This window comes from Corvus cornix, chromosome 12, assembly GCF_000738735.6.
Source record: "Corvus cornix cornix isolate S_Up_H32 chromosome 12, ASM73873v5, whole genome shotgun sequence".
NCBI lineage: Eukaryota > Metazoa > Chordata > Aves > Passeriformes > Corvidae > Corvus > Corvus cornix.
In genome coordinates, this window is record NC_046342.1 from 5259916 (window position 1) to 5285588 (window position 25673).

The 25673-nt window shown below is 41.7% G+C and overlaps 1 protein-coding gene across 3 annotated transcripts in view; it reads left to right on the forward strand.

Moving 5' to 3' along the window:
* Positions 1–25422, forward strand: part of SFMBT1 (Scm like with four mbt domains 1) — a 132915-nt gene extending 107493 nt beyond the window's left edge. For all 3 annotated transcript variants that reach the window (XM_020583733.2, XM_039558962.1, XM_039558961.1), the window contains 18 exons: positions 562–802; positions 1158–1246; positions 2171–2417; positions 3127–3224; positions 3979–4080; positions 4965–5115; positions 6942–7024; positions 8932–9058; positions 9749–9862; positions 11253–11295; positions 12187–12251; positions 13694–13833; positions 15677–15786; positions 17461–17636; positions 18396–18574; positions 18698–18943; positions 19181–19309; positions 19942–25422. In XM_020583733.2, the coding sequence (XP_020439322.1) occupies positions 562–802; positions 1158–1246; positions 2171–2417; positions 3127–3224; positions 3979–4080; positions 4965–5115; positions 6942–7024; positions 8932–9058; positions 9749–9862; positions 11253–11295; positions 12187–12251; positions 13694–13833; positions 15677–15786; positions 17461–17636; positions 18396–18574; positions 18698–18943; positions 19181–19309; positions 19942–20082 (2481 nt within the window). In that variant the 3' untranslated portion in view covers positions 20083–25422. The remainder of the gene's footprint in view (positions 1–561; positions 803–1157; positions 1247–2170; positions 2418–3126; positions 3225–3978; positions 4081–4964; positions 5116–6941; positions 7025–8931; positions 9059–9748; positions 9863–11252; positions 11296–12186; positions 12252–13693; positions 13834–15676; positions 15787–17460; positions 17637–18395; positions 18575–18697; positions 18944–19180; positions 19310–19941) is intronic.
* Positions 25423–25673: the final 251 nt, after the last annotated feature.

Consider the following 25673-nt stretch of genomic DNA (forward strand, 5'->3'; position numbering starts at 1 on the left):
TAATTAGAGAGGTTAATTTAATTTTAAATTAGAGAGGTTAAATTAATTTTAGAGAGCTTAAAAATCCTTATTCTGCAGTTTGTGCAGGTTTGTGACTTCTTAGATGAGCATGGTGGAAGAGACAGATACTGTTGCCTAAGGCATGTGTATGTACTTTAAATGGTCTTTTTGTCCAAAGACCTTGAATGACACAGTTTAATGCAGCAAGTCAAAGTTGTGGTGCAGAGTTTGGCCTTTAGTTTTGCTCAGGTTGACGTCCCAGCTGTGAGTGGGAAAGCCTTTCAGTGATGCGGGAAGGTATTGTTCAGGGCAGAAATATGAATGGCACGATATTGGTTTAAGCTTGAAAAGATACTCTGAAATGCAAAGAAGATTTCATTAATGATGATTCTGTGTGCATTCCAGTTTGGGTTCCATAACGTGATGAAGCTGTTTCTCTGAAGAGACTGGATGGCATTTGGCTTGAGTTTTTTTGCTAATGAACTTGTCTAAATTGTTCCCCCTGGTATTCAGCAAACTTTCTGAGATGCGCTCAGATGCGATGATCTTCTTCTTCTTCAGGTGGATACAAGTTTGCAGAATGGTTTTGCCCCTGGTATGAAGCTGGAAGTCGCTGTCAAGTCTGACCAGAACACGTACTGGGTTGCCACCATCATCACCACGTGTGGGCAGCTGCTGCTGCTGCGCTACGATGGCTACGGCGAGGACCGCAAGGCCGACTTCTGGTGTGACATCCTGACAGCTGATCTGCACCCCATCGGCTGGTGTCAGCAGAACAAGAAGATTCTCAAAGTGCCTGAAGGTACCAGCTCTGTGTGCAGAAAGAGGGTGCACCAAAGGGTGCTGTTGTCCTGTATCAGCTGGGCAGGCAGCGTAGCTGCTGTGGTGTGCAGGTGCTGTTGCTGGGGACAAGGTGAGGTTATCTGCTGTGTTTTCCTGAAACCCCATGACAGAGGCTTGTGGTTATCTTAATCTATCACCCACCAAAATCTACTGCTTTGATATTTCCTTTAAATTTTTTTATTTGTTTGTTTTGTTTCTTTAAGTTGTTACCGGTGTGTGGCAGATTCTCATGAATTAGGCAGGTGTGGTAACATCTTGTGTCTGAATAATCTGGCAGGAAAAATCACAGTCTTTCTTTTTCACTCTTTGCTTAGGTATCAAGGACAAGATACCTGACCAGGAGGAGTTCCTTCAGCGAGTGCTGAAGGGGGCATGCAGTGCTCCTGCTAACCTGCTGGAGGGGGTAAGTGCTGCGAGGAGCTGCATACTGGGTTTTGTCTTGGTTTTGCCCTTCATCATTAAGGGAATCCTTATTTGGATTGTCAGTTCAATTCCCTTTTTAAGTTTAGGGAGCATTGTAATATGCTGTTGACGTTAGAGTTCCACTCTCTAGTGTTTCCTATTTACAGTATTTAATTTTTATAGTGTTGTCCTGAAACATATCTGTTGCTGCAGGTTTGGGTTGTTCATTAATCCTGTCAAAAGAAAGACCTTTTTAAACTCCCTAAGGTTTCAGTCTTCCTCCTATTCTGCTCCTTCTCCATACAGCTCTGAGAAAATAATGCTTTATTTATCTGGCTTTCGTGTTGTCTCCTTTCTCAATTGACTCCTTTCACTTTGCATTGTTTTGTTTTGGCATTTTTTACTAACAGGCACGTTATTGTTTCACTTAAATATTACATCTTTGCTAGTGAAGAACCAAATTTTAATCCCCTCCTCTGCACTTAAAACAATATTTGCACCTTATATCAGTCTCTGGTTGTAAAGTACAGAACATAATGGTTTTTGGAAAGTGCCTTTGACATCTTCATTACAGCTAACATTTCTGTCTGTATGTTTCTGTCTAGTCATCTTTGTATGCTGGATGACTCAGTTTTAAAAAGAGATTATTCACGTTTCCTTCAAACCTGGAATATATAAATGATAATGTCTCTGAAAATGATAATGAGGACTTAAGTGAAGTGTGTGACTGTAGGCAGTGCAGAAGCTCTGACACAAACACCAGCGATTCTGAACATTGTCACTTCTGACTTGTGTTAGGAAGGGACATGGATTTCTGTGCTTCTGTGTTCATACTTTATTTATGCAGACAGGATGTGTGTAAAGAGGTGGAAGTATGGCATTTGTTTTGTTCTGTTGTACAGAATAATTTGTATTCTTTTTGAAGCTTCACAGAGGGAAAAATCCATTGGATCTCATTGCACCTGGCTCCCGACTGGAACTGCAAAACATCCGGGATTCCCTGGAAGCCTGGATAGTCACTGTGGTAGAAAATGTTGGTGGGAGGCTTAAGCTGCGATATGAGGGCCTGGAGGATTCAGACAAATTTGACCAGTGGCTGTTCTACTTGGACCCTTTCCTTCACCAAGTGGGTTGGGCAGCTCAACATGGATACAGCCTGCAACCACCTTTAGGTACTTGAAAACACAGATCTTGTATGTGGTGATCAGAGGGTAGAGGCTGCTGCTTTGGTGCTCTGAATTTGCCTTCTGGGTGCATGTGGTGGTCACATAATCAGTGTGATCTGACAAGTCCTGTACCTAATAAAATGCAGGTGAAGGTACAAATAGTCCTACAAGACTTTCCACCCACTCATTCAAAAGCTGCTAAGTGATTTTGCCTGTCAAAACTTTCCACCTGTTTGTGCAAAGGAAAGAAGTGAGGAAGGGATTGCCTTCATTATTTGGTTATTTTTGGTAGGTTTGTATTCCTGGGGTGGCAAAAGTCTTACAGTTTTGGAGTGCTGCTCAGCAGGAGCTTTTGCAGTTGAGACCCTTCAAGCCCACTGGACTAATTTAGATACTGTTTAAAGATATGAAAATGTCCCTTAAAAGAAGGAACAAGTGCATGGAAGTGGAGGCAGAGGCTGGGATGGGCGGACATATCTTTCAGGCATGTCCGTGTCAGAGCAGGTCATCAGAGGAGTGAGGCAGAAAGTGGCAGAAGCACAAAGGGGTGGATTATGAGCTTACTAGTGATGTTACATGTTTCCTGATGAGGGGAAGCCTTGGGATAAAGAATTTGGCAGTTAGAGGGGCACAAATCAAACTTTATTGTTTTGTGTTCTGAGGGAAAAGAGGAGGAGAAATGGCTATTCACTCTTGTCCTCTCTTTTTCTTCAAGCCATTAGGTCCTTGAGGAGCGAAGCAGATTGGCAAGAGATCCTGAAGAAGGTGAAAGAGGAGGAAGAGGAGTCATCTGTTCCTACAGATCTTTTTAAGGTAGTTTAATGCTGTGGATGATACCATGGAAATGCTATTTTCCTGAGAAATGATTCAGGGAAGTCAGCCACCCAAAATTCTTTCCCTGTTTTGTTGGTTTTAAAAATTTATTTCCTTTTTCACTCTAGTTAAAAAATGTAATTATAATAAAAAATAATCATGCTGGTATCAATTCTTGATAAGTTAGACAGTGCACCCATCACAGTTATGTGAGTCCTTAGTCGTCATAGTTCACATGTTTTAGTCCTTCAGGTTCTTAGTTCATTTTTCTCAGCTTTGTTTGGACCCATAAGTAGAAGCAGAGGTGCTGTTGCTCTTGAATGTGTTGGGTCATGCACAGAGCAAGATATAGATAATTGTGGAGCAGGAACCCTGTTCTGTAGGGTTTTGTTAGACTGGAAATGGAGACCTGTATGGTTCTCAGTTCATGATGAGTGCTAAAAGTTACAGGGAAGGACCTCAAAACATTTCTATTGACTTACAAGACCACTCTGTATTATCAAATCTTGCTTCTGCGTGGAGAATGTCAGAGGACACAGGGACTCAATTTCCTAAAACTCATCAAAAATGGTCAGTCTCAGGGGGCATTGTTGGCCTTCCATTTAGAAAAGTTGCTGGTGCTCAGACATGCTGATTTCTTGGAATGAACTAAAAAAAACTCTTAAAAAACTTACCCTCTTCAGCTGATTTATGTGAGGTACATCTCTCTTTGGTGGAGGAGGGCAGGTAATCACAGCAACACGTCATTTTTCAGGATAAACCTGTGATCGGAGTGCATTCGTTCTCTGAAGGCATGAAGCTGGAAGCTGTGGACCCAATGGCTCCATTTGTTATCTGTCCTGCTACAGTTCTCAAGGTACCAGGGTTCTTAAGCTAGTCCTGCTAAGATTCAGTTCTACTGCTGTTCTTAGATGCTCAGGGAATTCTCATGAACTGGTTATCTTAAAATCTTGCACTAGTTTTCAAATAAAGTACTTTGTGTGTCTCCCTCAGGGGAGAGGCTGCCTGATAAAACAACTGCTGATGGTGAAGCCGTTGGATTTGAATGGAGGGGAAAAGTTCCATAAAGATACAAGTTCAAAAGATCAAATGGCTAAAATTGTCAAGCCCAGATTTTTAAAATTGGAAATAATCCCTCTTAATCTGAGTATCCATCTGAAGATAGATTTTTGGGGTTTTGATTTTGCAAAGGTTACGTCATTACTGTGTACATATGACATTTAGGCGGCCTGATTTCCAAACAAGGGGTTTCAGAGTTGAAACGAAAACTCTCCAACATGATCAGGTGTTACTTTTCTTGCTATTTGCCTGTCCTGCTTTTATTTGCTTCAGGACTGTAGTGGGTTTACTTGTGACAGTCCATTCTGGGACACAGTTCAGCCTTGTTGAAATAAGCAGGTTGTTACAGAATAGCAGGAGGACCACAAATGCTAATTTCTGTGCATTTTTCATGAGAAATTTTCCTAAAGCACTTGATCACCTTATCTTTTAAGGGCTCAGACACTAAGTTTTATTATTTGTATTTGTTAAGTTTCTGGATAACGCAGATGAGTCTGCTGGTTTATGAATCCAAGAGATTCTTTTAATTTTATTTTTTTGTAACCTCACAATATTTCAAGGTAAAGGATTTCCATCAGGCAGTATTGCTGTTTAACAACCTTATTAAAATGGGGGAGAAGGAGCAGTGGATCAGAATGTGCCTCTCATAAGAGCCTGTGGTTCTCTTTTGGCTGACTCCAGGTGTACAATGACAAATATTTCATGATAGAAATCGATGACTTGAGACCCGAGCGTGCGACCGGCCAGCGCTACGTTTGTCACGTCAGCAGCGCCGGCATCTTCCCGGTGCAGTGGAGCCTGAAGAACGGGCTGCACCTCAGCCCCCCCCCAGGTACATCTGTGCAGCCTCCTCCTGCTCACCCCTCAGCTCAGAACAGCACTTGGGCAAAACAACTGCACGTAGCAGCACAAGAAAGATCCAGTTCTGAAAATCAGGAGGTTTGAGTTAGGGGAACTGAAGGTTCCCAGGCATGAGCCTGGATTTGGGAAGGTGAGAGAGGCTGAGGATGCTGGTCATGTATGAAAGCCTGAACACTGGAAGGAATGGAGTGAGTGTTCCAGGGCTGAAAGAAATGTTGGTTTCAGCCTTAATTAACATGATATCGGAAACAGTAGTATTTGCATTGGATTTTTGCTTCTGGTTAGAATGGAACATTGTTATCCAATATTTTATAATATTTTTAGGCTATCTTATCACTCAGAAGTTAATGAACTATTTTTTTTACCAAGGACCTATCAGGCACTGTTGCAGTTTGCTGAAACATTGCTTCAGGACATAAGGGAATAGGGTAGTGTTCCTGCACTGCTAAAATATTTATTCATTTTCTCAAACTGGAAATGTCAATGGTATTGTAAAACCTGGGTCTCTGTTCTCTTATTTGCCACCTCACAATTCAGAATGTTTTGGTTTTGCTGCTCCTTATATCAGAGGAGCAGAGACCATAGGGTGTTTGTCTCCTGCCTTTCCTTGCATAAGGTATGGAAAGTGGCTCTGCCTGACCAGCATTTGCTAGAATTTTGCATGTGAAAAGTGAAATCTCACTTTATAGTCATGTTACTGAAGCTGACAAAGATTTTGTGTTCTCATCCTCCTGGACATAGTGGGCATTCTGAATTGTGTGAGGTTTCAAGAGCCCTACTGGCACTGGTAAAACTGAGAAAAATGAATAATTAAGTCCTTCTGTGGTTCAGCCCTTTCTGAGGAGAAGAGTCACAGAATAATTTAGGTTGGACTGGTGGGGTCACTCCTCAAACCCTGGCCTTCCGTTTTGGGCCTCTCACTACAAGACAGACATTGAGGGGCTGGAGCATGTCCAGAGAAGGGAATGGAGCTGGGGAAGGGTCTGGAGCACAAGTCCTGTGAGGAGCAGCTGAGGGAACTGTGGGGGCTCAGCCTGGAGAAAAGGAGGCGTGGGGGAAACTTTATGGCTCTCTACGATTTTAGATTGTCATGTTAATGCTGTATCCTTAGACTGAGTTTGAAATTTTGGTTTCTTAAAACTGTTGTTACAGGTTTCCCTTTAAGGGGACTGGAATAAGTGCAGCACTTTTGTCCTTGCCAATTTATTGCCAGCCTCAAACTGACATGGCAGCACACTTCTGTGCCCCTTTTCCTTCAGTTTTTTGTTAGATCACAGGGAAACCAAGTATTTCCCCCAAGAAGAATTTAATTTTCCTTGAAGGGATGCTCTGTCTCCTGATGGACTCCTTGTTAAGACACTTCCCTTCAAATGTGTGCAAATCTACAGCTGTTATCAGACTTGATGAGGCTCTTGGCACATCTAACTGCTCTCTTTAACGACTTAGTATTTAACATGTCTTTGAGAGAGTAGCATGTTGATATTGTGCACATTTTGAGTGCTCTGTTTTAAAAAAATTGTTTCAGAGCTGACACAACAGCAGTTGCAGAAATTTTTCCTGAATTTCACCTGTACTCTGTGAAAAGGGTGAAACTGCTTTCCCATGTTTCAGTTGCTGCCCTTGTCTGCTTGGCAGATTGATGATTCAGGTTGGAGTGGTCTGACCTCACATGGCTCGCTGAAGCCCTGTCAGCTCACAAACCTGAGTGACCCAAACAGATCTCAGTGCTCTGTGTCAGGTGGGTTTGAAATGAGTCTCAGCTGTTAAACTCTAACCCTGGGCTCTTTGCTCTCCTAGGTTACCCTGGGCAGGACTTTGACTGGGCTGACTACCTCAAACAGTGCGGTGCTGAGGCGGCTCCCCAGAGCTGTTTCCCTTCGGTAAGCTTCTCCTGCAGGAACATCTCTTCTGCTGCCTGACTGGTACTCTTCATTACAGGGAGAAGAACCTTTTGCATGTTTTTTACTTTAGTTTCCTTTCCAAGTCAAATAGAATATTTCAGTTGGAAGGAACCTGCAATGATCAATTATCCAGTCCAATGCCTGAGCCTCTTCAGGGCTGACCAAAAGTTAAAGCTTGTTAAGGGTATTGTCCAAGCACTGACAGAGATGGAGCTTTGAGCACCTCTCTGGGAAGCCTGTTCCAGTGTTTGACCACCCTCTCAGTAAAGAAGTGCTGCGCAGTGCCAAGTCTGAACCTGCCCTGACACAGCTTGGAACCATTCCCACAGGTCCTGTCACTGGAGATCAGCACCTCCCTCTCCACTTCCCCTCCTCTGGAAGCTGCAGGGAACAGTGAGGTCACTCCTCATCCTCCTTTTCTCCAGCTGGACAACCCAGGGTCCTGAGCTGCTCCTCACAGGGCATTCCTTTAGCCCTTTCACCAGCTTTGTTGCCCTCCTCTGAACACATTTGAATACCTTAATACCTTACCTTTGGTAACTCAGGAAGCAGGAGAGATAAGAGACTATAAATGAGTGTGAACTGAAGTAGCTGCATGCCAGCTTCCTAGATAAGGAAGCAGTGGACTTTCAGTTGTGATAAAGCAGACTGGAAATAAATGCTTGTTTTGTGGAATTGAGATGTGTAAGAGTCCGTGGAAGAGACATAGAACAGCATCAGTCGTTGGCACTCCTGTAACTGTGGAAACAGGGCCTTTATTATTAATAGACCTTATTTTCATTTACTTAGGGCACTCTTGCAATCTTCCATCCTTTCAGCTTGAAAAATTAATTCCATTGTATTAATCAATATGAAGTCATCTTAAATTAGTACCAAATAATCATTTTACATTAACCCGTGCCTGAAGGACTTGCAAGATTTTGGGCTTTGTTGGTTCAGTGACAGTATTGCTGTCCCCCAAAGCACATTAGCTTGTCAAGCAGAAAAGGGTACTATTAACACCTGCATTCCAGTTCCATTTACCATACTTGGGCTATTGCAGTGCTTAGGGGGAGAAATTAAAATGAATAATTACCAGTTTTTGAAGAGAGTGTTGCTGGCTATGAATTCTTGTTGTCCTTGTTCTGTCTTGTAAACTGTAGCATCTTAGAGCAGGTCATTGAATTTATTATCCTTTTTCTGAGAAGAGTTGATCACTGTAGACTAGTTCCAGAATTCATAATGTATTGATCCTGTAATTACATTGCAGAGTGGCTCTGGGAAGAAGAGTCCTCTGTCTGGCTGGTACTTCTTATCTTTAATTCAGGAGCTCCAGAGCTGGATAAATACCTATTCTTATGTTTTAGGGATTTTTTTTAAAAATATATAAATGCAAACTATATTGGTGAATAAAGTAAGACCCTACTTATCCAAAAAACGTAAAATGAAAAGAAAGCTTCCTATTCTGCCTGCCAGAACTCAGATGAGGCAGGAATGTTATTTGCATGCGTAAAATGGATTTCCAAGTTAACATGATAGAATGGAGAACCTGGTCAGATTATTTGTCAGACTTATCACTCAGGTGGCAAGCAGCAGAGAATTTCTGATTGCTGGGAATGCACTCAATCCCTTCAGTGAGCCTCAGCATCCTTATTTTTTGAAGACAAATACGTTCTTTGCTAGGTCTGTCTGTAGAGCCTTTTTTAACTTAAATTCTTTGTCGTTCCTAACATATCTTATGTGTACTCAGTGTGCTAATTATCTGAAATCTCCTCTGTCTGTGTTGAGTATCTTTCTGTGTTATTCAAACACTGAAGGTTTTATGTGTTGCTCCTGTTCATGGATATTCATATCCTATCCTGGATACACAGCTGGTGTCTTACTGAAGTATTCTGGCTTTTTCCTAGTTAACTTCTGACCATGGATTTAAAGAGAACATGAAACTCGAGGCTGTGAACCCAGTTGATCCTGAAGAAGTTTGCATTGCTACAGTCACCAAGTTAAAAGATTCTTACCTCTGGCTTCAGCTGGAGGGTAAGCTTGGTTTGGGGGAAGAGAGGAGTGCTCTCTTTGGTTCTGCTGTAGTGCCATCCCCAAACCTGAGGAGCATCTGAAGCAAACTCACTGTGTGCAGAGTATGGGCAGCAAGTCACAATTTCCTTGGTGAAATCACAGTCAAAACCCACTTGGATTGTGTGTTTCCAGTTTGCCTTGGCTGGCACTGCTTATTTAAGCCAAGAATGGCATTTGTGCATTGCAGTGTCAGTGCTGGGCTCATGCACCGTGCAAAGTGCTGAGCGGGGCCGTGTGGAAAGCAGGGCCCTTGTGACAGTTTCACACATGAGTGACTTGCATTCTGAGCAAGCTTTGGCCAGACCTGGGAAGGAAAGTTTTACAGAGGTTCTTCATTAAGATAGAGTAAGCCTGTGTCAGCTGTTCTCCATTATAATCCCATTTCTTGATTGGAAGTACATCAGCATGCACTTACTATGCGCTGTGCATCTCTGCGAAACTGCGGAAGGAAAATTCCCATCTCCAGCCTTTAGGAGGAAGTAAATGAGGTCAGGAAAGAATCTGGTCAGTAAAGGGGATGAATAAATGATTGTTATTGTGTTCCAGATGCACCATAAGTAAAAGCAGCTTCACTAACAAACATACAGTGAATGTGAACCAAGTTAGGGGGTTTATGACTTACTTCAATTTTTCCTTTTCTAAACTGAACAGGCTCCAAGAAACCCGTCCCTGAGTGTATAGTGAGTGTGGAATCAATGAATATATTTCCAGTGGGTTGGTGTGAGACGAATGGATATCAGCTCAGGCCTCCTCGCAAAGCAATAGGTACCAGTTCTCTTCTGTTTGCAGTGGTGGGTTGCTAGAGCTGGTGAGACCTGCCGGAGCAGATTACTGCGGGGTTATTGCTGGCATCGCTGAATTTGGAAACGTTCATCATGCACAGAGAATCTGTGTGTTGCACAACTGCCTCTCTGGCTGTTGGGGCCAGTTGGAAGCCCTACAACAACTCCAAACCCCACAGTGTTGGCTTGAGGCCACTGCAATGCTGTAGGAGCCTGTGAGGACAATCCATTTGCGATAACAAAGAAATCCTATCTGTGTATTTACACACCCTCCATACTCTGCATTTACTTCTGTCTGATGTTGTCACGTGTCTGACCCTGATACTGATTTTACATTTGCACTTGTGCAAAGTAAAGTTAATACCACAACAAAACAGTGTGGAGTGTGTGCACATTTTGGAGTCAAAATAAAGGGGACTGATTTCACAATGGGCCATGTGGTGATGATCCCTTAATGACAAAGTGCTGAGAGGTAAACCCTACCTTTTTAACTACACTAGTAAGTAGAATAAGATAGTGCCTTCTCTCAACTGCTTGGTGAGACATTTATTAAAGTTAAATGGGGGTTGGAGAAACCAAAGAATTTCTTGAGTGTTCATTAAGTGTAAGATAAGAAAAGTTTTAGATTGAAATGAGCTGTCTTTTTCTGCATGTCAAAGCAAGAGAAACTAATCTGCTTGCACTGCCAAGGACAGACGAGGAAGAAGGGGGGATCCTAATTAGATAAAAGATGATGTGAAAAAAAATCCAGAAGTTTGTTGGGGCTAAAGCCTGAAGTTGCTAAAGAGGCATAATGTTGCTTTATCTTGTTTTATTTTACTACTTGATTGTGAAAGCCAGAATTAGCAAGTGGACCCATCATGTAGATGACTGACTTGGTTGCAGTAGTGTTTCCCTCCATAGCAATTATCTGAAGCCATTTGTGTTTCTAACCAGCCGATTTCATTCCATTTCTAAGCTGAAGTGTTGCAGTTACTGTGTCAATAAAATGGCAAGTTGGGCTGAACAATATAGCCTTGGGAGCTGAATGAGAAAGCGTGTCATTCCTTTTTGGCTGGTAGTACAGGTAGTTTAGGGGCTCTGATGCAAACAGAGAGGCACAAAAGGTTGGATTTCCTTGAAAACTGGGCATATGCATGCTTGATTTAATGAATTTTTTATATGGAAGTTTAAGTAAACCTTTTGGTTTTCTTCAAATTACTTGGGCCAGTGTGCCTCTCGTGCAGCTGGGTCAGCTGTCTGACACTGCAGTGACTGGGAACATAGATCCTTTTTGCTGTATAACTTAAAAGAAATGAGTCCACTATATGTATTGTACTAGATGTTTCATTTGCTTGCCTCTTATATTTTGTTGGGTATTTTGTTTCTTTCAGTAAACAAGCAGAAGAAAATTGCTGTAGTTCAACCAGAAAAACAGTAAGTAACAGGTTTTTTGCTTTTATTTTTTGTTGGGGTTTGGCATGAGTTTTGTCTCTTTTTTTTTAATTGGAAAATGTGCTGTGTTAGGGGAGATTTAGCTTTGCAAATGTGCTGTACTGAGGGTTGAGAGATTCCACAGTCCATTTGTGTTAATGCTGGTAGATTCTGCTGATGTTCTAAAAGACCTCTTGCACTACAGTAGGAGGAGATAGAAAGCTTGGAATTTGTTTCCTTGTAATTGTTCCTTCCCAGATGAAATTTGGCCCAAAGTAGGCCAAAAGAAGAGTTCTGCTAATATCTACAATTAGTCTAGAAACTCTGTCATGCATGTGGGACTCATTCTTGTGAGCCTGCTCAGAAGTGCTCCATGGAATGCTCACAGTTGGCTTTATTGACTCTTGCAGCTTTACAAACACCAGAGCTGTCAGTAGTCCTGCCAGTGTTTGCATTGCTCCTAAAATACTGAGCAGACTGTTCTCCCATGTTTTGTAACTGGGATCCTTACCAGATCCCAGTGGAGTAATTTTGGTTGTATTTTGTTGAAAATCCAGCTTTTTCAGCATGCATAAGGTGAGGCTACCCTGCCTTGTGCCGTGAAAGGTGAAATTAAAAGGAGTCAGGGAATGTAAACTCCTGTTTTGGGAGGTGTCTGTCACCATGGTGCCCCATGGACTTCAAGCAAGGAAGGATTGCTGCTGGCTGTAGCAGGACAGAAGTCCTTTCCAAATGGAAGTTGGTAGTTTCTGCATGTTATTACTGTGAAACAGGGAAGGTATAAAAAGCAGATTAATAAGGCTGGAGCTGAGGAAAAAAATATAATGGTGTTTTAGTAACAGAGAGGTGACTGTCTTTACTGTGTCTGTTTTCCCAACCTGCTTTTCATTTCAGAATTTTGTCTTCAAGGACAGTTCATGATGGACTAAAGAACCAGGAACTGAACTCTTCTGACTCAGGTATTGATCACAGAGGTCAGGCTAACAAAGCAAAATCCTGTACGAGTTCACCTGCTCAGCACTGTTAGGAGAGGGAAGAGGAGGAAAGGGTTTGGAGATTTTCATCCTTTAATGATTTGTTGAACTTCAAAAATGAATGAAACAAACAAAAGCATGCAGTTGCTTTTGTTCTGCCGTTCTGCAGTTCATATATGCATTAAACCTGGAAATCAGATTTTTACACCAGAACATTGCTCCTCCAGCAGAGGATATGTGGAGCTGAATGTGTGGTGTGACCCGTGCAGGTGACCTTTTTTATTGTCACCTGTTATCTTTGATAATGTGGGAGAAGCAGGTGTGCTATATCTGTGGTCTGGAGTTGTTTGATTCTGGCTTTGGGAAGCAGATCTCTCTGGTTTTTATGTTAACTTCATCATGGTGATAAACAAAAGCAATTCAAACAGTAAACTGCTTTGTGTGCCAGATGGCAAAATCTAATAATTTTGTAAAATGTTGCAAGAAGGAATGTGATGAATAAGTACATCTGTTGGTGAAAGTCACACAGATCCATCCATTTGGCAACAGAGTGCCTCCTCTGCTGTTTTCTGTACAGTGAAGTGCACATCTGAAGCTTCACCAAAAGCAAGTGTGATAAAAATGATGTGTGCTTGTTTAGCATCTTAATTGGCTTTTAATAGACTCATAATGTAAATTTGACTTCATTTATCTGGCAGTTTTCAACTGCTGAATTTAAGGTCTTTAAGTGATAGTGTTGCTCAATCAAAAAAGTACAACACTGCTGGGTAAAACAATATTGGTTTTGTACACAAATGTGTTGCAATATATATTAGTACTTGAATTTTGAGCAATGCTGAACCATTAAATAGGTTTAGAGAGCTTGATGTCACTTCATCAAAGGTCAGTTTATCAGTTGCTGCATCTTTTGTTTGCTAATCAAAGGAAAATAATCTGAAAATGCAAAACAATGTGATACTGCAGTTTAGGATAAACAGTGGAGAATAACTGCCAGTTTCTCTGGTGGCAGAAGTTTGGGGGAGAGAAAATTGACTGGAGAATTTATCTGTAACTGCTGTGTAGGAACTGCTTCTGCTACCAAAAAGTTGGGGTTGTCTTTGTCTTTGCTGTTCTCCCTGGTGTAATACCATGAAGCAGCAGACTAGCCAGGAAGGAGTGTTTCTTTTCTGATATATGACCATCTTTATTTACTGCAGTTTGACAGTTTGCAGGCATGGGTGTGAAGTATGAAAACTGTTTTGGCAACATGGCATAACTAATGCTGCCATGGCAAACGTGATACAGAAACTACCTCAAATCCCTGTCATTCAAGGCTTTTTCCCCTCCTTTTCTTACAGCAGACAAACTGTTACGTACTGTGAGATTCTTTCCCGGGGCGTTTGCAGTGTGTGATTTAAACATTTGTTTTCTCCTTTCTCACCTCTCAGTGGTAATCAATGGCAAATACTGCTGCCCAAAGATCTACTTCAACCACCGGTGCTTCTCGGGGCCTTACCTGAACAAAGGCAGGATTGCAGAGCTTCCCCAGTCCGTGGGGCCTGGGAACTGTGTTCTGGTGCTGAAGGAGGTGAGCTGGAGGGACAGGGTGGGCCTGCAAATAGCAGTGTGTCTCAAACACTGGAGTATTTCTCTGTTACAGATGGGAAATTCAAGAATTGAAGCTGATGATGTGTAAGGAGTGTCTTTTTGCATATAATAAAGTATAAATCATGAATGGTTTTATGAATGGCTGATAAGAGCAAAAGCCTCTCATTTATCTAAGTAACACTCAGCCTTCTACTGCTAAATCTTATTTTCTGTTAAAACAGTATAACCTGTAATTACTACAATCAAAGGAGTTAGTATCTTTTTATAGCTGTAATAAATGTTTCCATTTTAATTAACAGAATTTAGCTGGAGATAATCCCAAAATTCCTTTACAGTCTGCACTGTGGATGGTAAAACAGAGGAAATACAGATTATTCTTAGTCAAAATGGCAAACTACGTTCAGTGATTGGGAAATGAATAGAATTTTCTGTGTTTTATAAGTTGGATACAATTTGCATAGATCAGGTGAAATTACAGTTTGGCTTCTTAAGGTAATTGAGGGAGCAAGAGGCCATTCTTTAATGCCAAAGGGCTTCTTCTCCAGAAGGTGTTTCACAGCAAATTTACAGATACTTCAATCCAATAATTATTTTTCTGAAATTTCAAGAAAGGTCATGAGGTGCTTATCTGACCTGAGAGGCTGGAAATTTCCCAAGACATAACTGACTGTATATGCACATGTGAGCTGTCATGAAATGATCACTTTATATATAGGAATTGGCTTGACATACCAGGAATTTTACCTTCCCTACCAGGTGTCTTAACTTGGGAGAGACCTTAAGAAAGACTTTCTGGCAGACATGCTGTAAAACCAGGGTCTGGTTGTCAAGAAGCAAGCAGATTCTTGAAAAAGGCCCATTTTTGCATGCAGAAAAGTACCCTATCCTTTCTGCCAGTTTCAGTACTCTAATGTAAGAACTGCAAAAGAGCAAATGTGAAATTCTGTGGCACCTTTGTTTGACCTTGAAGGTTTGCTCTGCTTCGTTGCCTGAAAGCAGAAAGTGTGCACAAATCCTGCAGATGTGCAGGTGCTGTGTATTCATTTCACTTGTGAGTCTTGCTCACTGTATGAATCCTAGAGAGAGTTTGGTACTTGTATTACATTTAATACTTTTCTTTGATTTCTGGACTGCTGCATTAGTAGCAATAAAACTGCAAATTTGTAATGTCAAGGTTGTGATGCACCCAGTTGGGAATGATTTGGAATGAGCACATAGTGAACATAAAAAGTACAATTAGAGTGCACATTTTGTACTATCCCCCACTAACTTCAGGTTATTCACAACTTCCAAGTTACTTTACAGTACCCAAGAAATTATCATTTTATTAAAATACAAACCTTATCATGGTTCATGGAAGCAAAACAGATGAGAGCTTAGGATTCTGCACTACAATTTTGTTGTAAGTAGAGGGTTGGCAGGCAGCAAAATCCCACAGCATTTTTTTGGCACATCTTCACATGACATACAATCTTTAAAATAATCACTCTGATTTAGCCAAGGTTATGCAAGTTTGGGAGAACTCAGCCCCAGGCGTTAATTTAGTGATGTGTAATTCAAGGGCAATGACTTGGAAATTGCTGGATACACTCGTGGCTCTGCAGACAAATTCTGAGGGCTGGGAAGGCCCAAAGTGTCGGCTGCTCTCGGTGTTCGTTTTGGCACTGTCAGGAGGTGTCTGTAATCCTGCTGTGAATGAGTGCTTTGATGCTAGATAATTTGGATGAATAGGAGTAATTTCCTATTCTGCCCTGGCACTTTAGAACAGATGTATTGTACAAATAACTTACACGTGTTTTCTGCTCTTCCCTCCCGCACTCTAGGTTCTCACTCTATTGATCAACGCCGCCTACAAACCCAGCCGTGTCCTGCGAGAGCTGCAGCTGGATGAAGAGGCTGCATGGCATGGCCATGGAGAGACCCTAAAAGCCAAGTAAATTCTTGTCCTGTCCTCTGTCTAGTCAGTCCCAGTAGCTGTCCTCTGCAGTCTGTGCTTTAACTTACATTTCAGGGAAGGAAAAATCGCTTAGAGCGTATCAAGATGCCAACAGCCATTAAATGTTAAATTCTTTATAAATTTCTTTATGAATTCTGGTGCAGTGCATGTGATTTTAATGCTCCATGGTATGGCAGTGTACTCTGCTACAGGCATGTGAGCAGCTAGAGACTGGTGTGGTAGTGGTACAACATTGTGCTGACAGACCTGTGGGTGAGGTTTAAGATAATTTAATTCACCTGAAGATAATTGCCAGTGTTTTAAAGCAGAAGCATGTACTCCTTAGGAAGCTTCTCAGGCACTTCCACACAAATTTCTTAGTGGAAAAAGATTCTTCAGAAATAAAGTTAGAAGCTTTGAAATGGCCTGGCATGGAAGTCATTCTACAGCAGTCTACCCTAAAGCACTCCCAGTTTTCCTGCTGAGCTTTTTGGGTTGAAGCTTCTTTGCAAGATGATTTTTACAGCTAGGAAAAAAGCAGTGAACATATTTGCATATATTTGATAAGTCCAGATATTCCTTTATAGTCTAGGGATGGTTTTGTAATTAGGTCACTGTGTTTGCATATTAGAGATTAGATTTTCCCAATGTGCTGCTGCACACTTCCCTACATAATTTTGAACATGTCAGTAATTCTTTTGTTGGATCAGTTTCATGTATAAAAAGACATCTTTCCATATACTGAAGGATTGCTCTGAATTGGGCAATAGGAAGATGACAAAGGTTAGTGTAAATAGAAGGTGTAGCTGAGGAATAAAAAAAAAAAAAATATTTGTTTAGTCTCACTGAAGTTGCTGTTTGCTTTCTTTTTCCACCAAAAGTGGTGTTTTGTAGTGACACCAGGGGTGTCTGGACTGTGATGATACAGCTCTTTTTTTCAAGGCATTAACTATGTACTTGCAGGCCTGAAACATCTCTGGTAGATATCAGCACATGCCTGTAGCTATGCTGGGAGAACAAAGCAGAAATACTGAGCAGCTCTGGCAGATTTTGCACAGTGCAGCTCTTTCAGGGTAATGGCAAGGTTGGGGAACAAAAAGAAATCTTTTCTTCTTTTAAATCAAACAGGTGCAGTACCTGGAGTCATGGCAAGTGACTGTCCTGGGGAATTATTCAGCAGTTAGACAAAAGCTGATTAGAAATGTGGCAGTGGTCCCCTTGTCTCCACAGGATGAGCACAGAAAGGCTCACCAAAAGCTGTCTGATGTTACCTGTATGAGCTCAGTGGGTGCTCTCGGCCTTGGTTTGAGGGACCAGCTGTCCACAGTGGGCACTTCTGCAGTCCCATAAAAGCAGAGAGACAACAAACCATCTGTGAACAAAGAAAACAAAATATCTGAACTCTGGGGCAGTCCTCTCAGACGATGTTTTGTAGTTGTTGATGGGGCAGTGTTGCTGCGTTTGGTACTGCAGCCACCTCTGTGTTGGCTTTCCTTTATTTGGGGAGCTGACGTAAGAGGCAGGAGCTCCTGTTTCCTGGACTTGGCTGTCCATAAAGTTCATCACTGCTTTTTTTTTTTTTCTCTCAATACTCTCGTACACCCCTCAATGAAGTCCTTTTATCCTGGTAATTAGAAGATTCCTGAATTATGCCCATGTTTTCAATGCTAGATACAAAGGCAAGAGCTACCGTGCCACCGTGGAAGTTGTGAGGACGGCAGATCGGGTGGCAGATTTCTGCAGGAAAACATGCATCAAGCTGGAATGCTGTCCAAACCTCTTTGGCCCTCAGATGGTGCTGGATAAGTGTTCAGAGAACTGCTCTGTGCTGACAAAGACAAAATACAGTGAGTAGTTCCCTGATCCATACCAAGGTGGAGTTTGGAGTGTTATATTTTAGCTTCTTTTGGCTTTGATTCCAGAAGAAATCCAAAATACATTGCTTTTCTTACAGAAGGAGCAGATCAAGCACTGCATACAGAGGTCTACAAAATATTCATGTGCCTGTGTGTAGGGGAGAAAAAGTTAATTCTGTATTAAGTGGTAGAACCATGGCTTAACTTCCGTTGTGTGTTTAAAACTTTATCTTTTTAAAACAGCTTTTGGGACAAGAACTGACTAAGGTTGTATTTTAAGTGGCATTATAATTGCTTTTACCAATTTGTTGTGGGGAAAAAAAATGCAACACCTTCAAGCTCCTTTCTTAGTTTTTAGGGTTTTTGTAAACTGGCTTTAACCATTTGACACTGTGAGCACAAACAGTGCATTGAGGCCATGTTTAAAAACTACAAAACATCATAAAAAGTGCCATTAAATTGGACCAAATCTTTGATAATTGTTGTATAAAATAGGATCATTTGGGGGCTTCCCAGAGATGGAGGAAGTAAATCTTTACAGGGCAAACAGAAAAATTGATCAGTAATTCTTGTTCCTTAAACCAAATTGAAGAGGAAAATACAGACATAGCGATCTTGAAGTTTTGCAGAGTTGGGATTCCTCTTGGGAAATGTCCTTCTACTGATTTTCCAGTCCTGATGAGGGGCAAACATAACTAGTGACACTGAAGGTGCATTTCAACACTGTGCTCCTTTCTCCTGTCCTGGTAGCGCACTATTACGGAAAGCGGAAAAACAAGCGGATAGGTCGGCCCCCGGGTGGCCACAGCAACCTGGAAGTAGCCATGAAGAAACCAAATAAAAGGCGGAAGAGGCGGAAACATTTCTTTGTTCATAAGAAAAAACGTTCTTCTACTTCCGTGGATAACACTCCAGCTGGATCTCCCCAGGTAAGGCACTGCCAGCAGCGCTCATAGATCTGGGATGTGATCTTTGCTTCATTTGAAACAGCAAACATTAGTTCCTTGTAACTTCAGGGTTACAATGTTTTTTCTTTATTCCTAACTCTTCAGGGCAGTGGGGCAGAAGAGGAGGATGACCAGGACGAGGTGGATGAAGAGTCTCTGACTGAGGACAGCACCTCAGAGCACCAAGATGAGTTGCTTGAAGAATCAGAGGTGTCAGAGAAGAAATCCCTGTCATCATCTCCCACCCAGAGTGAGCTGTCTCATTCCCTGGCTCAGGACCGAGACAAGCGGAAAAGGAAGCTCAGGACCTTTTCCTTTTCTGATGATGAAAATAAACCTCCTTCGCCAAAGGTAACTTGGAATTACCTTGGAAAACAGATTTCTGTCCTGGCTTTCTCCCTGTTAGGCAAGCACCAGTATCTTGAGAGTATTAACCACCATACGTGTGTTCTCTGTTACCTCATGGAAAGGCATTGTGAAAACGCTACAGAGTAATTAAAATCCACTGTGCTTATTATGGCTGTATCATAGACCTGTAATAAAGACTAAGCATATGTGATATTTTAGGAATTCTTTTGGCTTGTCTAGGACATAAAGATGGAAGTTGCTGAAAAGCTGCAGCTGGACAGCAACCCTCTGGAATGGAGTGTGGCTGATGTGGTACGATTCCTCAAATCCACTGACTGTGCTCCACTGGCAAGGATTTTCCTTGATCAGGTATCATTTTTTGTCTGTTAAATGTTGAATCTGTCACTTGGCTTCTTGTCCTCTAAGGAGTCAGAAAAAGAATTTTTTTAATACGGTTCTGAGGAAGTAAACATTTGTGCAGCCTGCAGCAGTTTGGGAGAGGAGAGTTCAGGGAATGAACAGAGTTTTTCAGATTTCTCAGGCCATTACAAGAGTCAACACTTTTTTTGCATCTTGGTTAAAATTTGCCATAAAAACCAGTGTCCGTTAAAACTGTACTACTGGAGCTAATGGTTAGGGTGGTTGGTGGTGGTGGATGTTCCAGATATACTTCATCTTGTAGAACCTCTGTTTCTATAGAAAGATGCAATGGTTGGTTAAAATTACCTTCTGCATGAAATTCCCTTGGTTTCTTTCATTGGGTTGTATTTTTTTACAATAGAGTCTCCTGAGAGTCTGTGCCTCAGCCAGTGAATTTGAGCTGGCATTTTAAGAAAGGAGTTAATTTGTTGTGTGTGTGAGAGATTTTTAAGCTTCCTGGGGGAGCATGAAAGAAACATCTAATTCACAAACGGTCACAAATCTGAAGTTACAGCAAGTCAAAGCTGAAGGAGCAGGGAGAAAAACAACAAAGTCACTATGGAATTTTTGTTTTCTGACAGGAAATCGATGGCCAGGCACTGCTGCTGCTGACCCTGCCCACTGTTCAGGAGTGCATGGACTTGAAGCTTGGACCAGCTATTAAACTCTGCCATCACATTGAGAGGGTCAAACTTGCCTTCTACCAGCAGTTTGCAAACTGAGGAGCAGCCAAGTTGAAGTGGACCTTTGAAGCACAACTACAAAAACATGCTCCTTCCTCTCTAGCAAGTAAAGCCAAATGAACTTAAACTGAGGCCCAGATGACCTAAAAGTGTGTGTCAGCCTCAATTTTTCTATTTCAACAAAAGGAAGACAACATCTGGAGCAAAATGCCAATGCAAACATAGGGGCTACTCTACCAGCTGCCAGCTTGGGAACACAATAGTCTCTTGCTCTATGGTTCCCTTTTTTTAATGTATTTTTTAATGATTACAGAAAAGTCTCCTCGTGTGAGAAATGACATTTCAGTAGTTCTGTTGGCACAGAACTTTAAAAGGAGAAACGAATCCTGTTTACGTTCGCATGTAGGCTGCCAGAAATAACCTTTCTGTTCCTGATGTTTCACACAATCCCCTTCCCTCCCTGTGGATGAACACTTGCTTTACCACAGCACTGACTTTGGAATGTGTTCTTTGCACATTCGTGTGTTAATGTTGAGATTTTTAATGAATTTGTTCATTGTTAGGACAACAACGTGGCCACAGGGTTCTGAATGTACAGTATAGCAAGAGTGTGGTTCCTTTGCAAGTTTTTTTTGTTCATTTTGGTTTGTTTCATTGTTGTTGGTTTTGGTTTTGTTTTTACTACCTCTGTAGCCTGAACAATAGAAGTGATGAACTAAAAAGGGAGGGAACTGCTCTTTCTGGACAAGTGGTCTGTGGCTGCACAGCAGTCCTGCTTCTGTGGGCATGTCCAGAGTGCAAACCAATGTCAGCACACAGAGCTTCTGTTCTAAAGCTTTAGCTGAAACTTCTGTAGGCATAACATGGGTGTTTCCTTTTTTCAGATGTCAGAAAACTTAATTATTTTGCACTTCTCTTACAGGCAGGCTGTAGGACATAAGGAAGGAAAGAGAAAGTGCCTCTGCATTTTCTATATTTGGGTTGTCAGATTTTTTTTTTTTTTCAATTGTGTGAAGTTATTTCCTTTTTCTTCTAACAAACAATTGGGCCATGTACATAGAGCCTGTCAGCAGACTTTTGCTTTGCTACCTGAACATCTTTTTAGAGAATACACTAAGGAAACTGCAATCAATAGGGGACTGCAACATAGCTCTGCCAATGTTTGCATTCTGGAAACTGATGAGCTTGACTTTGTATTTTTAACTAGCCGCAGATGCTCAGGATCAGACTTGGTGAAAATGTCGTGGGTTGGAAAGAGATTTGTGTGCTTTTATTAGAGAAAAGGAAAAGGACCAGTGAGACATCTTAGTTCCATCAGTAGACTCACATTAGGATGAACTGCTGATTTTAATTTTCCAGGGTGATAAAACCCAATCAGCCACTTGCTGTGGACCTGCTTTACACATTGAATAACAGGGCTTACGTTACTTTCCATTAAAGGTGTGGGGAAACTAGCATCAGACTCAAGATCTGCATCAAATAAGCATTGAGTTTCAGCTGGCTTGTATTCATTCACTCTGCCTGTTCTCAGAGTGTTTGGAGGAGCACAGGCAGGAGCTGGATATGTGCAGCCCTGGTCCTTTATGTCCTATTCAAATCCATCTTTGCAGGAAGCCCCTGGCCTACGAATGCATTTGAGTTAGGAAGGTGCTCACTGCAGGAATCGGTTTAGCAAAGATGCAGTTACTGGGTTCTGATGAGCAGAGGTTACTCTGGTCAAATGGAATGATTCAAGTGTCCCTTAGGCCCAGTGTGACTGGCCATTCCAAAGCTGTGAGCTGTAGGATTCAGCAAGGATGTGGTCTGTAGGCTGAGAGCTGAGTTGGCACAGCCTGTGACTGTACCTGCCACGGTGGTGTTGAGGGGGAGCCACCTCCAGTGAAAACTGCTGGGACTAAGCAGAGCTCAGTAACTGGGGTTTGTTGCTTTTGCCGCTTAGAATAACTGCCTGGTCAAGGCAGAACTATTCACACAAGTGTTAAAATCAGATTTTTTTTTTTTTTTTTCATTCCAGAATTAAAACATAAATGTCAGACTATTAATTAGCTGAATATTTATGATGGAGGGAGGGCAGTGTGTAGCTAGGACAATTTTTTTCTCCCACATTGTAAGCAGAGTCTGAAGACACAATTAAACTGAAATCAAACTGTCCCTTTTTCCTCCTTACACCAGATATGTGGCCAATAAATGGATGTTTTGGCTCTTCATAGATCATTTGCCTGTACTCCAGTCCCTTAGGACAAGCTCAGTCATAAGCCATTAGGCTTGAAAAAATTTTAAAAGAAATACTGCTGCTTTGCTGTCAGCATCTTGTCTTGAGAAATTTGACCAGTAGAGAACTTCTGGGCTGGAAGATGATGCTTTTGGGTCAGTGCAGTAGAATTCCCAGAGTTCTGTTGTTCTGATGCCTGGCAGAATTGACCTGCATAGCCAAGAGATGTTGCTTCCACCTTCCCCCGTAGACAGATAGATGTCTTTTTAAGTAGTTGTCAGGAGAGAACAGAGCTGAAAGTGTAATTTAGTGGACCTGTTAACGTGGTGCCTGGGGTTTTAAATACAAATGTCATACTTCCTTTTCTCAGTAAATAAAGCAGTCAGCAGTTTCAGCTGTTAGTGGGATACTTACTGGTCACCTTTGGCATGTTTTATAGGCTGGATTTTTCTGCCTTGTTTTGGGAGGCACTGACAGTCTGGTCCCAATGGGATCTATTTTTGTTGAGATTTTCAAAAGGGATGTTTTCATTATTTGTGAAATGTTTTTATGCTGCACACGGGTACTGTACACTCTGTTTCCTGGAAAAAAATGCACTCTGTTTTATTGCTGGATTTAAAAGGGATAATTGGGGCTTTATCTTGATGGATGGTGTTTCTACTTGACTGTTTCAAGTTCCTCTTTCTCTATGCGTGGCAGATGACACAACTGCACTTACTTGTTCATCTTACTCCAATATGACTTGAAATGAGCTCACGCGCTGCTTTAGTCGCTCTGTTTCTTAAAAACTGGATTTTGTGTAGCTGGTGGCTGAATCCTGGATTTGGGTGATAGCAATGTTTCACCATCAGAAATTGCTGGGACTGCAGTAATTTAGGGTTCAGGGATTTGTGCTGTCCTCTAGGACATCATTCACCGGACAGTACAACAAAGCTGGAGTCCAGGAGAAAGGGACTGGTGTCCTACAGATGTCTCCAGTACAAGAAAATGAACTCTCCACTGAGCCTTGTGTACTGTTTATGTGGCTGGTAACAGGAGTTTACCCTTGGCTTGACATGCTTGAGGGTTTGTGTTCTTGCTTGGCATATTTTCATGTGCATTGTGCAATCTTGGGTTTGCACATCATAGCTTTAGAAACCTGGTGGTGCCACTTTGGCTGTGCTAAGCTTAGCCTTGTTAGGCAGAAAGATTTTGTTGGGTTACTGTTCTGTGCTTTCTGCACCAACTCAAGGATTCTGTAATAGAGAAGTATTTGACCTCCAAAAATGCCATGGAGGTTGAATGTGGTAGAATTATCCCCAAAGCACAAGCAGCTTGTCCATCCTAAACTCAAAGCAGTCCTTCCAGGAGAGGAGAGGTACAACACTGATCTTGGTGAATGAAGACTACTTTTTTCCTAACTCTAAACATTTCTGAAAGTTCCTCTTTGAGGAATGAAATAATATGCAGATTAATTTCTGTGTTGTATAGAACTCCAGGAGTGTTTGCAGTCTCTCCTGGGATTGATGGAAACAGTACATACAGAGTTCGGGAGTGGGTTTTAAGATTACTTTGTCTGTCACAACTTTTAGCAGTATTTTGTTGTTGTTTTAGGATTTGCTAGTGTTTGTTCTTTATTCCAGTGATGCTTTAAAGGAGGGAAGGAGTATTTAGCTGCTAGGTCCACAGAAGTGTAAATATATTTACAGTCGATTGGACTGAGCACTCCATTCTTCTGTATAAAGTACAAAGCCTTGGTACTTCGTTGGCAAAAAGCCCAGCGGCTTGTGAGATTTTTGAATGTAGCAAAACAGGCTTCAAAACTATCAAGCTCGAATTGGAGACTGGATGCCTTTGGACCAAATCTGTTGTTACTAGATGAAGTAGCCTTACCAGAAAGCCAAAAATATGATCCTGTACAAAGCTACTCTTTAACCAGTCCTGTCACGTAGTGTCAGCCTGGTTACTGCCTACTGTGAGCTCAGATTACCTAAAAGTAACTAAGCACAAAGACATAGGCTCGGTCAGGAGACTTCAGATGTAGGATGAAGGCTCCGCTTCAAAGGGATTGTGTGTTGACCCCTTGTTTCAGAGTGCTGCCACCCTTCCCCAAATGTGCACGTAGCCTTGTTTTCAAAGGCAGCCCTTTGGGTGAGGGATTACAATGGGACTTGGGAACACCAGAGACAACAAGCCTGTTTTACTGCTCTAAAACCAAAATGCCAATCTGTATGAAACACAACAAAAATGAGCTAAGGTTAGTGACACTTTGTCTCCATGGTCATTTGTAGCTTCCTCAGCGTGGCATCTGTTCTGCAATGCACCAGGCATGCAGATGGACTTTTGATGAGAAGACAAAGTTGCTCTGTTCAGGTGCCCAGCCAGCAGTGTTCGGCTCAGCTTTAAGCCATGGAAGCGAGCAGGTCTTGCGCTGACGAAGTTCCAAGGCAGTGGGTCTGAGTGACTTAGCACAAAAAATGGACCCCTGGCCTGGCACAGACCAAGGGGAGCCACTCTGGGGCTCGGGCATGCTCACTCACAGCACAGGGTCAGCACTGAGCTCTGGGCACAAAGGAATTCTCACCCATTCTGAAAGCTGTTGAGCACCAGTTTCCAAGAAACCTCATGGCAAAAAAAAAAAAAATCTGGAGGTGTCATGTTTCTCCTCTCCTTTTAATTTTTTTTTTTTTTGGTGGTTATAATTTCCTGTTTAAAATAAATTTAAAATAATCTCTATAGACAATCAGAGGTCTTCTAGGAGACTCTACCCAAAAGGGTGACAGCTCCGCACCTGTGGGCCTCTTTCTTATACTAACTCATTGGAACTGATGCACTTTTCCTGTATTTTGCCTTTTTTAATTAGCTGCTTGTTCTCAAACAAAGATTTAAATGCATATTGTGTTGTGTCCCTTCTGCTTGTTGTTTTATCTTTCTTTAACTTTTAAAAGAAAATATATATATGCAGTGAGACTGAAGTACTACATGGAAGAGAAACATGCACAAGAAAATATGCCTATTAAGTCCCACCATTGTTTGAGCAGGTGTAACAATTTAATCAGAGGATTTTTTTAAAAAATATTTTGGATGGATATTTTACTTGTTTTGTCTGTAAATAGTGTACAAAAGTTTGTGTTATATGACAGTTTTAAGTGGTTGTAAGAAAATTAAAAAAGATACTTAAACTGTTACTGATGGCTTTGGTATTAATATCATCATAAATACTGCTGCTCACCATGAGCAGTTTTCCATCTTGGAAAACTGTGGAAAGCTGTCTGGCGTGTTCCATTAGTTGCATAAAAGGTAAATGCAAGCCACATAAATACCACTTGCAGAGGCTTCATGTTAAAGAGCTTGATTGGGTTTATTCAGTTCCCTCAAATGCAGGAGTCCTCTTTATCCAACCTGCTTCTGGGCTAACAGGTTTTGTTTCACAGGGTGC